At 42.9% G+C, this 17,184-nt stretch overlaps 1 protein-coding gene across 19 annotated transcripts in view; it reads right to left on the bottom strand.

Annotated features, from left to right (window-relative positions):
* LOC101448033 (uncharacterized) overlaps positions 1-15,934 on the bottom strand; it is a 79,281-nt gene extending 63,347 nt beyond the window's left edge. For 4 of the 19 annotated variants that reach the window (XM_082967653.1, XM_082967646.1, XM_082967645.1 and 1 more), the window contains exon 1: positions 606-773. In XM_082967653.1, the coding sequence (XP_082823779.1) occupies positions 606-680 (75 nt within the window). In that variant the 5' untranslated portion in view covers positions 681-773. Of the gene's footprint in view, positions 1-605; positions 783-13,470; positions 13,561-14,933; positions 15,076-15,706 lie in introns of those variants that run through there. The other 15 variants (XM_014167465.3, XM_082967648.1, XM_045705036.2 and 12 more) reach the window with 9 other exon arrangements.
* Positions 15,935-17,184: the final 1,250 nt, after the last annotated feature.

The raw sequence follows: 17,184 nt of genomic DNA, 5'->3' as shown, positions 1-17,184 counted from the left end.
CTCTAAGCTCGAGCAGGGGTGTGTATTCATTACGTCTTGCAACGGAAACCTTTTACCGTTTAAGAACCAAATGGAAGCAAATAGAGAAAACGTAACAAAACGGGAAGGGACTTACCAGAATTTATCCAATAGAAACTCTTGTTTTAGTTGCAAAACATTTTCCATTTGGAGTAAACTGTTTCTGTTGCAAAATGTTTTGCTACAGACAAAACATTTTGCAACAGAATCGGCATAATGAACACACCCAAGAGAAAGACTTCTGACTTGGATTAATGCCAACAAAACCTTTTTTTCTGACTTGTCTTCCCTTATAAGCCCGCTACTAAACATACAAAACAATACACACACACTACATTCACAAATACAGACACACACGCATCCATGGACACATTTTCACAGACGCAAACTTTCTTTATGCATAAAACACACTCGCTCCAACTTGTACACACACACACACACACACACACACACACACACACACACACACACACACACACACACACACACACACACACACACACACACACACACACACACACACACACACACACACACACACACACTCCTCTCTAACCTATGAGCAGAGTTGCATTATGAAAGCTCACCTGTTGTTCCACGGCCACATCCTGTATGGCCTGATTGTCCCGAGGATCTCGGATCGAGCTGAGTAACTGGCCCATGTTCACCGTCTGTCTGTGTGAGTGTATGTGTCTGACTCTGTTCCTACTCTGTACCTACTCTGTGAGCTGCAGCATGGTTCCCAGCCTTGATCAGGGAAGGGGAGGGAACAGGGAGAAGGGGCAGGGACAGGGAGCAGAGCAGGGGTAAGGGGAAGGGGAGGGAACATGGAGAAGGGGCAGGGACAGGGAGCAGAGCAGGGGTAAGGGGAAGGAACAGGGAGAAGGGGCAGGGACAGGGAGCAGAGCAGGGTTAAGGGGAAGGAACAGGGAGAAGGGGCAGGGACAGGGAGCAGAGCAGGGTTAAGGGGAAGGAACAGGGAGAAGGGGCAGGGACAGGGAGCAGAGCAGGGGTAAGGGGAAGGGGAGGGAACATGGAGAAGGGGCAGGGACAGGGAGCAGAGCAGGGGTAAGGGGAAGGGGAGGGAACATGGAGAAAAGGGGAGGGACAGGGAGCAGAGCAGGGGTAAGGGGAAGGGGAGGGAACATGGAGAAAAGGGGAGGGACAGGGAGCAGAGCAGGGGTAAAGGGAAGGCACACATAGCAGTCAGTAAGACCTGGGTTCAAATCATTTCAAATCATTTTTCTATCCTTTTTTTTTTAGCTTGCATGGCTTAAAGAACCAATGAAAAAAGTCAAAGACTGCAAACCCTGCCCATCTGGCACTCAGGTAGACAAAAGTAAACGCTCAAAAGTATTTAAAAGATGACAGATAGTATTTGAACCCAGGTCTGCATTCAGTAGAGCCTGAGCTATAAAGGGAAAGACTCTGATAGAGGAGTGAAGCTGCCTGACGACCGGTCACATCTGAGTACCTTCTCAGAGAAGACCGACATGTGTGAGCACACACATACACCAATAAATAAAAATGCACATACATGAACACACCCAAAACACACAAATGTGCATAATGCATACACGCACTGTGCTAAAATGCACTGACAGGAAATAAACCCATAAAACCATAAATTCACACATAAACCTATACAGCAAACAGCCTTATCCACAGAGGAAAAGCACTCTTCCACATGGAATACAACTCACACAATCACTGAGCAACAAGAGATAAGTTGTGCAAACAACAGGACAAGCTCATTACGTGGAGGAGGAGGCAGGGGCATTTTTTCTATCAAAGTGTGGCCAAGTTCAACTTTGACTTTGTAGACTGTGTTATCATAACCACCAATGGTTAGAGGCTCCTGGAAGAGGATAGCATTCCACTGTCGGGAGACTAGCACTGAAATCCCATGGAGGAGAATCAAAACAAAGAAGTCACATAGCTTCTATTGCAGTTTCTCAGTAGCTATGCTTAGTTCTTGGGTGTGCAAAGATCTGCAACAAATAGCTCTGTGAGGACTGGAAGTATGGGTGTTACCTTTACCTGCCTTCATTCGACTCATTTGTCTTAAGCAAACAACTTTTAATTTGATGTGAGTCCTCAATATGACGCCAATTCACAAAATGTGAATAGTTCGTATGGTCCATAGTCCAGCAATGATTAGTCTTGGTTAAGATAGAGAACTGTTTGACCTAACTAACACATCTGCCTACAATGATTAGTCCTGGTTAAGATAGAGAACCTTTTCACCTTACACATCCGCATACAATGCAATGTGCTTTGAGTGGACTGTAGTTAGACATAAATGTAAATATCCACCGGCCTTGCATGCAGGTATTGCACGTGAAGCCATCCGTTCTAGTATCTATTATCTTTCCCTCATGCCAAAAACAGAACGCAAGACAAGATTGTGGTGTAATTATAAACTGCTGAGAGTGCACAGAACAATCCCCTCACTCCATTTTATCGCAGAGAAATATACCTAATCCATTATGTTCCTGTGGGTAATCTTTGGGTAATCTTCGTCCCTCAGAAGTGAACTACTAGGTGTAGTCTCCATATTAAACTACTAGCTGGGTGTAGTCTCAGTATTAAACTACTCGCTAGGTGTAGTCTCAGTATTAAACTACTAGGAGCAGTTCTAATACTTCTAGCATTCTAGCACTTCTAATACATTTCTATAGCTTCCAAAATATTTTTTACAATTGAGGAGTGCCAAGATCACTGTGGTGGCTTCAATACAGCGCCCCCTGTCAGTCATCCAGGGATTTATACACAATTGTTTTTTTTTTCTCCAATAATTGATCTTTTGACCAATAACATCAGATAATTTCACATCAGATCTTTTTCATAGCTGATCTAATTGGTCAAAAGACCAATTAGTGAAAGAAAGATCAGAATTGGATGCCTGTCTAAATGCAGCCAGAGTAACCATTTTAGAACCTGGAGGCACCTGTTGCTATTGCAGATCCAACTTCTGCCACCAGTTGCATCAAAATGTGGCCTCACTACTCTTACAGCTTACATATTCAAACATACATAGATAGACACTGAGACACACAAACACATTCCAGACTTGTCTTATCCACCCATCATCAAGCACACTCACGCTTTCAGACACACCTTTAAAGATTTGTTGTGTAAGATCACCAAGCCTGTAAAACCAGCTGTTGCACCTAGGGGAACAACAAAGACATTCTGGAACCTGTTTTGTTTTTACTTTATTTTCCCTTTATTTAAGCAGGGAGTCACCATTGAGACCAGGGTCTCTTTCACAAGGGAGCCTTGCCTACACAATTTCTTATACAAAATGTAAAAACAAATACAATATAAAAACAATTAAAATACACCACAACATAAATATTCAACGAAAAAAATTACATTCCTCAATCAGAAGGTCCCCAATCTATATTTTAAATGGTCAGAGTGGTACCAGAACATGTATTTTTTAGTTGGTTCCAGAAATGAGGTGCTTTAAAACGGATTTACCTAGTTCAGTGGAGACCCGAGGAACTTCAAGAGTTAACCAACCTTGTGAACGGGTTTGGTATCTTTTATATCTTAACAGAGAAGTTAGGTAAGTCGGAAGCTTGTGTAGTAGAGCTCTGTAAACAAAAAGGGAATAATGAAGTGATCTACGGGACTTTAATGAGGACCAGCCAACCTTTTAATACAGGATGCAGTGTTGAGTATTAAAATTGTCACCTGTGATAAAGTGAAGGGCGCTATGGCAGATGGATTCCAAAGGTTTAAGGCTGCTGCAATCTGATAAATGGTGTCACTATAGTCAAGAACTAGCAGGAATTTTGCTTCCTGCTATTTAGGGACAGACAAGATCTCTTTAAAAAAAAATCCCCACTTTAATTCTTAGCTTATTAACTAGCTCAGCTGTATTTTATTTTTTACATAAAATCTTTGTCAATCCAAATGCCAAGATATTTATAGGCGGGAACCCAATCGATGGGAGAACCATCCAATGAATAAATATGTAGTCCATCAGAAACATTTTTGCAAGAATTACAGAACAACATGTATTTAGTCTTGCCCGCATTAAGTACAACTTCTAAACCAACCAGGGCTTTCTGTACGGCAACAAAGTCAGATTGCAGCTCTAACATTTAAAAAATAAAAATAAATCTTCACATTTTCAAACAGTCCATTTATATTTTCCAACGGGGCTATACATTTGGGTGAGTTTTTTTCTTGCCTGAGTAGCCTCATTTCACTGCCAAAAATAAAATTAAACCATCTAGTGTTCAGCGAAATAACAAGACAATGTCAAATACAGGTAGCCTAGTCAAATAATTAACATCCAATTACATTAACCTTTACTCTTTCGCGGGAATTCCACTAACGGTCTGTATGTAGTCAAACGTAGCTGCTGCTCATGTTGGTATCTGTACTGATGGTGCAAAAACCAAGACAAGGAGACATAGTGGAGTGGTAACGCGTGCAAGCAAATCCACCGAGAGGCTCTTGCTGCCAAGGGAATGCCTGACAGCTTGAAAGACGTTTTGGACACTACAGTGAAAATGTTTAACTTTGTTAAAGCAAGGCCCCTGAACTCTCGTGTATTTTCTGCACTATGCAATATGGGCAGTGACCACATAACGCTTTTACAACATACAGAAGTGCGCTGGTTATCAAGTGGCAAAGTATTGGCACGTTTTTTTTAATTGAGAGACGAGCCTACTTTTTTTTTTTACTGACCATGATTTTCACTTGTCTGACTGCTTGCATGATGACGAGTTTCTCATACGACTGGCCTATCTGGGTGATGTTTTTTCTCGCCTGAATGATCCGAATATAGGATTACAGGGACTCTCCGCAACTATATTCAATGTGTGGAACAAAATTGAGGCTATGATTAAGAAGTTGGAGCTCTTCTCTGTCTGCATTAACAAGGACATCACACAGGTCTTTCCATCATTGTATGATTTTTTTGTGTGCAAATGAACTCAACCTTACAGACAATGTCAAATATGATAAAGCGAAGCACCTTAGTGAGTTGTGTGCAATTACGCAGGTACTTTCCCAAAACGGATGACACAAACAACTGGATTTGTTATCCCTTTCATGCCCTGCCTCCAATCCACTTACCGATATCTGAACAAGAGAGCCTCATTGAAATTGCAACAAGCGGCTCTGTGAAAATTTTATCAGAAGCCACTGCCAGATTGGGCTCCGCTCAGAGTATCCTGCCTTGGTAAATCGCACTGTTAAGACACTGATCCCCTTTGCAACCACGTACCTATGTGAGAGTGGATTCTCGGCCCTCACTAGCATGACAACTAAATACACGTACAGACTGACAGAGGAAGCCCAGTGACAAAATCCAGGGAAATATGGGACCAGGGGCAATGAGGAAGAGGAAGTGGCTGACGGAGACCAGACGGAGCGTGCCGCGGAGTCTTGCTTTGGGCACACACCATACATGCGGCGACACAGGCTGAGACATCAGGAGCCATGGTGGGCCCCCAGAAGTGCTGTCGGAGAAAAGCCAGGGTACGACGAGCACCAGGATGACAGGTAAGCCTGGAGGAGTGAGCACATTCCAGGACTTGGGACCAAATCAGGAACGAACATCCGGTTAGTCAGGCCTCCCCAGAGTCCGGCTGGGAATGTTGTGCTTTGCGAAACAGAGCCTCAATACGCAGCCGCCAAACATGAGGCAGGGAGATTGGTCTCTGATTCCGAGGGTGTGGCAGCGGAACTGTACAGACGGGAAAGTGTGTCCGCCTTCACATTTTTTAACCCTGGGCTGTAGGAGATGGTGCAATTAAACCTAGTGAATAACAGAGCCCACCAGGTCTGCCTAGAGTTAATGCGCTTGGCTGCAATATTCCAAATAGGAATTAGGGAATTCCCAGTCTTACTCACCAGAGTACTTGTACCTACTAATGGTCTAGGTCTCCTCACTGGACAGGTAGCAATGAAATGCCCCGCAGCACAGACTGGAGCTTAGCCTACGTGAATGTTCCCTAGGCGATAATCTAGCTCTTCTCAGTTGCATAGGTTCTGGTGTATCCGACTCAACCGTCATCGATGATTCTCGAGGGAGCTTGGGTGGCTTCGGATCCTCTCGGAAACACCCATCCTCGGGGATTTCCGGGTTCCCTCAGAGGTGAGCGAGCCACTGCGGATTAACTAGTTGTCCCTAGAATTTCTAAGCAAACGGCTGGAGGTAGGGCTTTCTCCTATAGAGCTCCATTTTTATGGAATGGTCTGCCTACCCATGTGAGAGACGCAGACTCAGTCTCAACCTTTAAGTCTTTACTGAAGACTTATCTCTTCAGTAGGTCCTATGATTAAGTATAGTCTGGCCCAGGAGTGTGAAGGTGAACGGAAAGGCTGGAGCAACGAACCGCCCTTGCTGTCTCTGCCTTGCCGGTTCCCCTCTTTCCACTGGGATTCTCTGCCTCTAACCCTTTTACAGGGGCTGAGTCACTGGCTTACTGGTGTTCTTCCATGCCGTCCATGGGAGGGGTGCGTGTCACGGTTGTCATTGGTAGAAATGGAAGACCAAAACGCAGCAGGTACGTGAATGCTCATCTTGATTTTTAATTACTCTCAAAATGAACATACAAAATAACAAACACGAAAAACGAACGAACGACAATAACAGTCTGACTAGGCACACGGCTAAGCACAGAACAATCACCCACAAATAACACATACAAACACACCCTAATATATGGGACTCTCAATCAAAGGCAGATAGACAACACCTGCCTTCAACTGAGAGTCCCAACCCCAATCAACCAAACATAGAAACACACACACTAGACTAACCATAGAATTAACTAAACATAAACCAAAACCCGGAAATACTAAATCAAACACCCTTTACACAAACACAACACCCCGAACCACATAAAACAAATACCCCCTGCCACGCCCTGACCAAACTACAAAACAATTAACCTTATATACTGGCCAGGACGTGACAGTGCGTCACTTGAGTGGGTTGAGTCACTGACGTGGTCTTCCTGTCTGGGTTGGCGCCCCCCCCTTGGGTTGTGCCATGGCGGAGATCGTTGTGGGCTATACTCGGCCTTGTCTTAGGACGGTAAGTTGGTGGTTGGAGACATCCCTCTAGTGGTGTGGGGGCTGTGCTTTGGCAAAGTGGGTGGGGTTATATCCTGCCTGTTTGGCCCTGTCCGGGGGTATCATCGGATGGGGCCACAGTGTCTTCTGATCCCTCCTGTCTCAGCCTCCAGTATTTATGCTGCAGTAGTTTATGTGTCGGGGGGCTAGGGTCAGTCTGTTACATCTGGAGTATTTCTCTTGTCTTATCTGGTGTCCTGTGTGAATTTAAATATGCTCTCTCTAATTCTCTCTTTCTCTCTTTCTGTCTTTCTCTCGGAGGACCTGAGCCCTAGGACCATGCCTCAGGACTACCTGGTATGATGACTCCTTGCTGTCCCCAGTCCACCTGGCCGTGCTGCTGCTCCAGTTTCAACTGTTCTGCCTGCGGCTATGGAACCCTGACCTGTTCACCGGACGTGCTTGTTGCACCCTCGACAACTACTATGATTATTATTATTTGACCATGCTGGTCATTTATGAACATTTTAACATCTTGACCATGTTCTGTTATAATATCCACCCTGCACAGCCAGAAGAGGACTGGCCACCCCTCATAGCCTGGTTCCTCTCTAGGTTTCTTCCTAGGTTTTTGGCCTTTCTAGGGAGTTTTTCCTAGGGAGTTTTTCCTAGCCACCGTGCTTCTTTCACATGCTTTGCTTGCTGTTTGGGGTTTTAGGCTGGGTTTCTGTACAGCACTTTGAGATATCAGCTGATGTACGAAGGGCTATATAAAAATAAATTTGATTGATTGATTGATTGATTGATTTGATTGATTGATTGATTGATTTGATAGTGTGCCCGAGACCAGACCTCTCACTCCTGCGTTCCCTTAGGCGTCCATCAATTCTAATGGTGAGGGCAATGAGGGAATTGAGGTCCACTGGTAGTTCCGAGCAGCTAGCACATCTTTCACCACCTCAGATAGTCCGTGAAGAAAGGTATGGAAAAGAGACTCCGGATTCCAGGCACTTTCGACGGCCAACGTGTGAAAATCAACTGCGTAGTCTGCCACGCTACGGGAGTTGACGTAATACAAGAAGTTCACTGGCCGCCTCTCTCCCGGATACCTTCCTCACTTCTGCCATGAAATTCTCTAGATGACAACAAATGGCGGATTGTTGCTCCCAAACTGCCGTAACCCAGGAGAGCGTCCTTCCCGACATTAGTGTAATAACAGACGCTATCTTAGATCGGGCTGAAGGAAACGAAGATGGCTGTAGCTCAAAAATATGAGAGCACTGAGCAAGAAAACCCCAGCAGGTACCAGGATCTCCAGAATATCGCTCCGGAGGTGGTAAGCGGGGTTCTCGGGGAGCCGGGGTAGGCTGTACAAGCTCACCACTAATAGGGAAAAGAAATTACTGGGTGGTTGGGCTTTCTCAGAGGTAGCAGGCAGCCTCTGAGCTAACGCCCTGATTTTCTCCATAATCTCCCTAAACCCTTGGTCATGGCGTTCCGTGAAGGAAGGAGCCCTTCCAGAAGGTCCTGTAACAGCTCCTCGTGTCTCCCAATAGTGAGACAGCATGGCGGAGCTGGTCCAAGTCTGCTGGGTCTGTCATGGCCAGTTCGTACTAAGGGCACAAGGCGAGACCCAGATGCAGACACAGGAGGCAGATGGTTAGGGTCTTTGTAGTTTATTTATAATCCAAAAGGAGTAGGCAAGAGAATGGTCGTGGACAGGCAAAAGGTCAAAACCAGATTCTGTGTCAGAGAGGTCAAGAGTGGCAGACAGGCTCGATGTCAGGGCAGGCAGAAGGGTCAGGCAGGCAGGTACGAAGTCCAGAAAAAACAGGCAAGGGTCAAAACCAGGAAGACAAGAAAAAGAAAATAGAAACCAGGAGCACAGGAAAACACACTGGTTGACTTGAAAACATACAAGACGAACCAGCACAGAGAGACAGGAAACAGGGATAAATATACTGGGGAAAATAAGCGACACCTGGAGGGGGTGGAGACAATCACAAGAACAGGTGAAGCAGATCAGGGCGTGACAGGTTCAACCATCTCATGAGAGCACAGATGTCGGTTCTCAATTTGACGCATTTTGTCGCAGGAGGAAAATAATCCTGCAGCAGGAGGACTTGAATATCTGAATAAATATTTTGAATTGCCGCCATGGGGCAGTTGGAAGCGGTGTTTGTATACAATGTAGTACCGTAGCTTCCTACATTGTACCTTAGACAGAAAGTCCACTGGGGCGTCAGTTCAAGTAGCCTATGTAGGCTACATGCAGGCTATTGCCCGTCTCGTGTGAATTCTCATGTGGATTATAATAAATTGACATATTTGTAGGGGGTAGATGCATTTTTCTATTATTGTTTTATATACTGAACAAAAATGTAAACACAACATGCAACAATTTCGAAGATTTTACTGAGTTACAGGGAAATCAGTCAATAGAAAATAAATGAATTTGGCCCTAATCTATGGATTTCACAGGGGTGCAGCCATGGGTAGGTCTGGGAGGGCATAGGCCCATCCACTTGGGAGCCAGGTCCACCCACTGGGGAGCCAGGCCCAGCCAATCAGAATTTGTTTTTCCCCACAAAAGGGCTTTATTACAGACAGAAATATCAATCAGCCCCACCCCCCACCCCCTTCTCAGACGTTCACACACTTGAAAAAGCCAGATGTGGACGTCCTGGACTGGCTTAGTTACATGTGGTCTGTGGTTGTGAGGCTAGTGGATGTACTGCCAAATTCTCTAAAATGACGTTGGAGACGGCTTATGAAAAAGAAATGAACATTAAATTCTCTGCCAACAGCCCTGTTGGACATTCCTGCAGGCTGCATGCCAATTGCACGCTCCCTCAAAACTTGAGACATCTGTGACATTGTGTTGTGTGATTTTTATTGTCCCCAGCACAAGGTGCACCTGTGTAGTGATCATGCTGTTTAATCAGCTTCAGATTTCAGTGAAATATGCTTTTTGTGCGTATGGAATATTTCTGGGATCTTTTATTTCAGCTCATGAAAATGGGACTAACACTTTACATGCTGCGTTTATATTTCTTTTCAGTATATGTTTAAGGCAAGCAATAAGCAGAATACATTATTGGTGGCCTCAGTGCACACACATATGCCAGAGTCGACATGGGTTCCAATCTAAGATCAACAAAATGGTTTTTGGATAAGCTCAAATGCACAAATATCTTGACAGCTTTATAAAATGCATTATTAAAGCCTCATAATACAGGCTTTCATTCCACAAGGATGACATCAAATGCCGGCATCAAACTGAAAGTACAGCAGTCAATCACCTGATTGCCCAAATCAGCTTATCAACTCGGCCAGGGAATCACAAACAGTAGCCGATTATTGTTTTTCACACCTTTCATTGTTTGACAATGGATAGGCTAATGGCTGGCCTACAGAATGAATTGGGATATGATCTAATAACAAAGGGGATATTGCAACCATCGATGGCACTAGAATAACGCCAGCTGATGTCTTGTTAAACCATCAATACGTGATAAATTCACCGGCACAGCTGATCTCAATTGCAAACATCATTGGTCACCTCATTACTGATCCCTACAAGATGCTGTCGGTGTTAGTCTTGCTTGCATCAAAAGTCTTTCAAGATATGTTCGCCCTCTGGTTGGTATTATCATCGGAACAAGTTAGTTATTTTGGAACAGACTAAGGATGATTTATCTATTTGACAAGCATTCCTTACAATATAAATAAAGTATTTCCTTGTTTACCAGGGCAAATCTACTGTGGCAATTTACCCAACACATTGTATGAATGAAACTATGTTGGTGAAGCCTACTGTTATTATTTTATTTGTTTCCTATATATTCTATCCATTAAATACAACTGTCTTTAAAATAAAAGTGTCTGGTATGGTCATTTCTTATCAAGATCGGGGGTAAAATATCCCTGTACTGTCCATATTTAAAATGTGGAACTAGGTCAAGTCAATTTTGTTATTTTTCAAAGCAACTCTTTCATGCGGCATTGCGCTCCATTCTGTAGGCTACCTCACTATTCTCAATGTCATCTTATCTTACATCTGATATTATAGGCCTGTGTGTAATTTGTTTTGATAGGCTACGGTAGGCTATAGTTTAGGTGTAGCCTGCTGTACGGCTGCATTTTGGATACACTTGACACCTGTATGTCGTAGTGGACACCATTATCTATCTTGTGTTATTTAGCTATATAAAACGCCACATGTTAATGTGTATGGATGCATTTGTGTTGATTGGAATGTTGCTGAAACATGACCGATTGGCCAGCAATAGCAGTAGAACATGTATTAATAATCTGTCTTGTGCTTTTTTTTACCAGCTGGCACTGATCCGAGTGACTCGACTGCCCCTGCACGGAAAGAAAACTGTAGGTTTTCAAGCTCATTTGAATTTCCTGATGCGCAGAAAACTATCTGTGACAAAAGAGTGATCAAATTAATACCCTACATCTGTACTGGGCTGTGTTCCCTTGGCCTGGGCTGTGTGTTTCTGTCTGTGTAACTGGAGTCCCGGGTGAAGTGGGGCTCCTCACTATATTTAGATACATGTCATTCATCACAGTCCCATACTGCTCGTGTCACCAGACCTGGAACCACTGCCAAACGCTATGTCATAAGTCCCCAGGTCCCCTCTTAAGTCCCTTCAGCTAGAAATGAATACAGATGTATACAGGAGTATTTATGTCTGTAATAAACCCTTTTGTAGGGGAAACTAATTCTGATTGGCTGGGCCTAGCTCCCCAGTGGGTTGTCCTATGCCCTCCCAGGCCTACCCATGGCCTGGCCCATGCCCATTCATGTGAAATCCATAGATTAGGGCCCAATTTATTTATTTAGATTGACTGATTTCCTTATATGAACTGTAACTCAACAAAATCTTTAAAATTGTTGCATGTTGCGTTTATATTTGTGTTCAGTATAATAGTTTTTGATAACAGCTTTAGACTAACAACTTTTACAGAAGTAACAACCAAAACAACAAAGTCCCAGAGAGCCTTGTGAAACCAAATCACTGAGATGGCTAAAGAAAGGGATCCAGTCAAGTGGATGGTGAAATTAGCAGCCTGCATGACCACCTGTTGCCCCACTCATTCCTGTAACTGAGCACATGCCTCTTTACCCCACTCGAGGGCGATAAAGTCTCCAGAGTTAAAGTCTGCCTGTTGACTACCAGGCTAAAAAGTATTTGCCCCTTTTCTAATTTTCTCTACTTTTGCATATTTTTGATACTGAAATTCAGATCTTCAACCAAAACCTAATATAAAGGGAACCTGAGTGAACAAATAACACAACAATTGCATAATTATTTCATTTATTTCATAAACAAAGTTATGCAACACCCAATGCCCCTGTGTGAAAAAGTAATTGCCCCCTTACACTCAATAACTGGTTGTGCCACGTTTAGCTCCAACCAAACGCTTCCTGTAGTTGTTGATCAGTCTTTCACGTCGCTGTGGAGGATTTTGTCTGACTCATCCATGCAGAACTGCTTTAACTCAGTGATAGTTGTGAGTTTTCAAGCATGAAATACTTGTTTCAAGTCCTGCCACAACATCTCAATCAGGATTAGGTCTGGTCTTTGACTAAACCATTCCAAAACTTCAAATTTGTTGCACTTTTTGTTCATGGTCCGCCATTTTAGAGGAGCAAAAGTATTGGGACAAATTAATTTATGTGTATTAAAGTAGTAAAAAATTAAGTATTTGGTCCCATAAGTTTACAGCCAAAAGAACAAAAAATGCTTCACTGTCCTGTCACATCTGCTCCTACAATGCCCTCTACTGCTCATCCTGTGTCTCCTTGACCTGCCGCCACTCCCCCAGTACTCTCTCTCACTCTGTGTGTGTGTGTGTGTGTGTGTGTGTGTGTGTGTGTGTGTGTGTGTGTGTGTGTGTGTGTGTGTGTGTGTGTGGTTTCCCTTGCCTGATGCTGTTTTCTGCTCTGCTACAGTTCTGCCCGCTCTGACTCTGGTCCCGGTCTCCAGTCCGACTTCTCGTCAGTCCTGCTACTCTGTCCTGGATTCCCCACTCTACGCTCCCTTGGATTCCACTCCGGACCTGCTTACCGTGGTCCAACACCTCTCGCTCCAGCCTCAGCCTCCGCACCTGGTTTCTGGCAACCCGCCTAAGCTTCCCCTGGCCTGCACTCAATCTTCGCCCTGTGTTTCAATAAATACCTTGGTTACCTCATCCCAGTCTCCTCGTCTGAGTCTGCTCTTGGGTTCACCTGTTCCGCTCCGCGTGACAACTTTTTCACGACACTGTAGGTCTTTAGTTCTCAGTCAGTTATTCATCACATTAGTGTAGTTGAGTGCACCACATCTGCACTAACAGTGGTAATTGGCATGTGTATCCGCACCATGATGTGAACATTGTTTAGAAGGGTCTTACCTGAGCCTTAGAGGCTGCAGCAGCTTGAGTATTATAGGGCCTGTCATCCACCTGCTGCTCTCCAAGTGTGGTACTAGGAGCTGTTCTCTGCTGCAAAAGACACACACATGTCCCTGTTCAGAAAGCTATACTGGAAATATATAAATACAAGTTGAAATTATTTAAAACAAATCCCTGAAGTACATTTTTGATACTAACTGCATTAATTCTATTAACTGGGAATTGTACAAATATTGAATTCAATTGAATTTCACAGATTAAATGTTTTTACAATTCCATTCAAACAGTCCAAACAGTTTAATTCCAATTAAATTCCAATTCAATGAAGATTGTTGAAATTCAAATTGAAATCCAATAACTAACTGCACGGTTAGAAAGGCAGTTCTAAGGTCTGCTGTTGTTGTTGGCTATCTACCCGAGCACTCCGTTACAGCCACAGAAAACCACCTGGGTCTGGGAAGGAAGTGGTCATCTCCACCTATTGTTGTCTGATAGGTTACTAGCATTGTTTTGGATATTACAGTAAAGTCCCTAACTTTCAGTAAAGCCATAATTGTTGTGAAGCCAATGAAGTGATGCTCCATTTTCTTTGAAAGCCAGGATCGTCGGTTTGATTCCTGCTGGGGCCACCCGTACGAAAAATCTATGTATGCATGACTAAGTCTCTTCGGATAAATGCATCTGCAAAATGCCATTTATTATTAATATTATTATTGTTATTATTATTATACCCATTTATTATATTCTAAGAGTGACATTTACCTGTCATAACAACCAACTTCAAGCCAACTAACATAGCCCTGTCAAATTACACTGTAAAACGTTCAATCAAAATTCAGATGGTGGTATGTAACTGCCATATTGGTGTCACAAATATTTTTTTAATTTAACCTTTATTAACACAAATTATCTCCTTATGTGCCAATATATGCAAGTGAATATGTAAATAACAAATAATGAATCTGTCTCAACTTGAACTTGCACACTCAGGAGATGTTCAGAGACTGGATATGCTGTAATGTTTTATCCAAATAAGAGTTAAAGGTAATCAAGTGATCAACACCAATGTCTCTCCATACCTCTGAAAGTCCAAGCAATGGTGCCAGCAGCTGAATGTGTATTTTATCATATCTAATGTTTAAACAGTCACACACCCTACTAAATAATGTTCTAGCCTGCCAAGAAATGTGTCCCAACCCTTTTTTATGCTACATAACATGTCCTTTATTTCACATCAATAGGCTTCTTGTGTATTCGACTACTCATTGTAAACTAATACATCAACTTTACCAAGACAATAGTTGGAATGGCTGTTTTGTTTCCAACAGTGGAACTATTTTAAGTGTCTAAAATAATGCTGCCTCAGATGGAGATACACATGCCCAGATATATTACTGCCTGAAGGATGTTATGTTAATTTTGACGTTGAATGACAAATAGTTGGCTAATAGCCATGTACTCACAAGGCTCATTGAATAGGCAGCATACGCCATGGGAAAAACGGTGAGAAGCAGTTAAGATGAGAAGAATCGACTGTAGCCTACGGATACCTCTGTCCGAACATGTGTAGCCTCTAGTTTATCCTGTTTCCCGTGTCTTTTTTTAAGCAGAATTATTTCCCATGCGTTTCGGGAACATAACCACTCCCTTATGTTCAAACAATGTTACAGTTGACTGATAACGAAGTGTTTACCCTAAACGAAGTGTCTATATGGGGCGGTTGTGGTGATGTCAAGAGACTGCTAGGTTTCTATTCTACGGCATATAGCTTTGTCTTTTTAGATAAGTTTAACCGATGAGTCTATCGTTTCCGAATAACCAATTGACAGTCGAGTGTTAAACTGTATTCATAGCCTTTCATCCAAAACCATAATACGTGTTTTGGGTTGCGCAATTCGTGCGTAATGCAAAAGCACGTTTAAAAAAAAAAAAAAAAGCCTCAAACAAAGCCAAATTCTTGTAATATAGCCTATTCCCTTTTCCATAAGGATATCAGCCAATCGTTTCTCAAAGTTAGTTTTTGTAACAATGACCTCTACCTGGCTACGAGTTAGATGACGCCAATTGAGGCAAAACTTGCGCTTACTCTTCGGACATCTAAACACATGCATATGTTGGAACGTTGCTTTGTCGATTGCACAGTTATGGCCACCTCTAGGTCTAGGTCTCTTTATTTTAAAAAGTTGACTGAAAAAGTAGCCTAACCTGCAACAAGAATTTTAAACGGAAAACTCACCCCCTGTGACTTTTTATGATGGGCATGGCTTCTCTTTTTTCGCGGCATTGCTGGAACGCAAATATCTTCTTTTTTATTGCCAAAAGTTAACGGTGGCTCAACAGATATACTTCTGTAAACAGAATGAGTCAAATCTGCCCCTGTGGTAGGAAAGTACCTGCCCCTCCCGCCAATAACTATTTCTTCACCTATGTTTTTGTTACGTTGCCTATGACACAATCTATTAGCTCAAATGAAGTCAGTGTGTATGTGTGTGAGTAAATCAGGGGGTTTAAGTGCTTAAAGGGGCAATATCCGGTTATTACATCAAAATGTTTTACTTATAAATGAATGATATGTACCCATTGATTCTTGAAGAATATAAATGCCTCATGAGCTTAGTTCAACTGTAGTACCCAATCAGAACCCCAAATATACCTTGTTTTACTTCAGTGTTTGTAAACAAAATAAATGTAAACAAACACTATACAGCCTCAAAACATGGTTAGAACAATAAGTTTGATATCATGGATGGTCAGTCCTTGCATCCATAGCTCTGTCTATGAATTTGAGAGTAGTTACATTTCTCCGGCCCCATTCCCCAGTTTTTTACCGAAACAGGCATCAACTGCTGATTAACACTTTACGAAACTGAGGCTTTTGTCTTTAGTTTCTTATCAGATATTACCCTTCCTTGCTGTAGTTCCCCAGTAACTGTAATACAAACCACAAACCAACAAACCACCCATAACACATACACAGTAGCCTAATTTGAAACCACATCCCAATCATGTGTTTAGTGGAGTAAAAAAGTCAAACAGGGAAGGGTCAAAGCCAAATCCTCAAGCAGAGGTTACATTTGGGCTCCCGAGTGGCGCAGTGGTCTAAGGCACTGCAGCTCAGTGCTAGAGGTGTCACTACAGACACTCTGGTTTGAATCCAGGCTGTATCACAACTGTCCGTGATTGGGCGGCACACAATTGGCCCATCGTCGTCTGGGTTTGGCCAGTGTAGGCCGTCATTGTAAATAAGAATTTGTTCTTAACTGACTTGCCTAGTTAAATAAATACAAAAATCTATATGGGAACATATATCTGATCTATCAAACAACTGATGTGGCTCTATGTATATGCAATCACATGCTGTTCATGACAGCTTCACTAGTGTATTGTTGGTCTAGTAGTCAGTTGTCTTTAATCTAGATTGTGGATTGTTCTTTCTTTAATTAGGCTACTAAATGTAAAGAGAAGTTTTCTCGGTTGTAAACATACTCCTAGAGCTTTTACAGTCTTTCAGACCAGAGTGAGAATCCACACCCCGTAATTACAGAGAACGTAGTCACCACCACGATTGTTTTGATTACGCTCCCAGTAGGAGTTCTATCGGTTATGCCCCCTGGTGGTATTCAATGATACTGGTTGGCGCGGGGATGTCTCGTAATGGATATTCCCACACATTTGATCTAAATTCACAAATTAATCGTTATATTCTCAACCCAA

This window comes from Salmo salar, chromosome 22 (assembly GCF_965601325.2).
Source record: "Salmo salar chromosome 22, fSalSal1, whole genome shotgun sequence".
Taxonomy (NCBI): domain Eukaryota; kingdom Metazoa; phylum Chordata; class Actinopteri; order Salmoniformes; family Salmonidae; genus Salmo; species Salmo salar.
The sequence above is the reverse complement of the archived record's forward strand: the minus strand, read 5'-3'. Positions and strand labels throughout refer to the sequence as shown.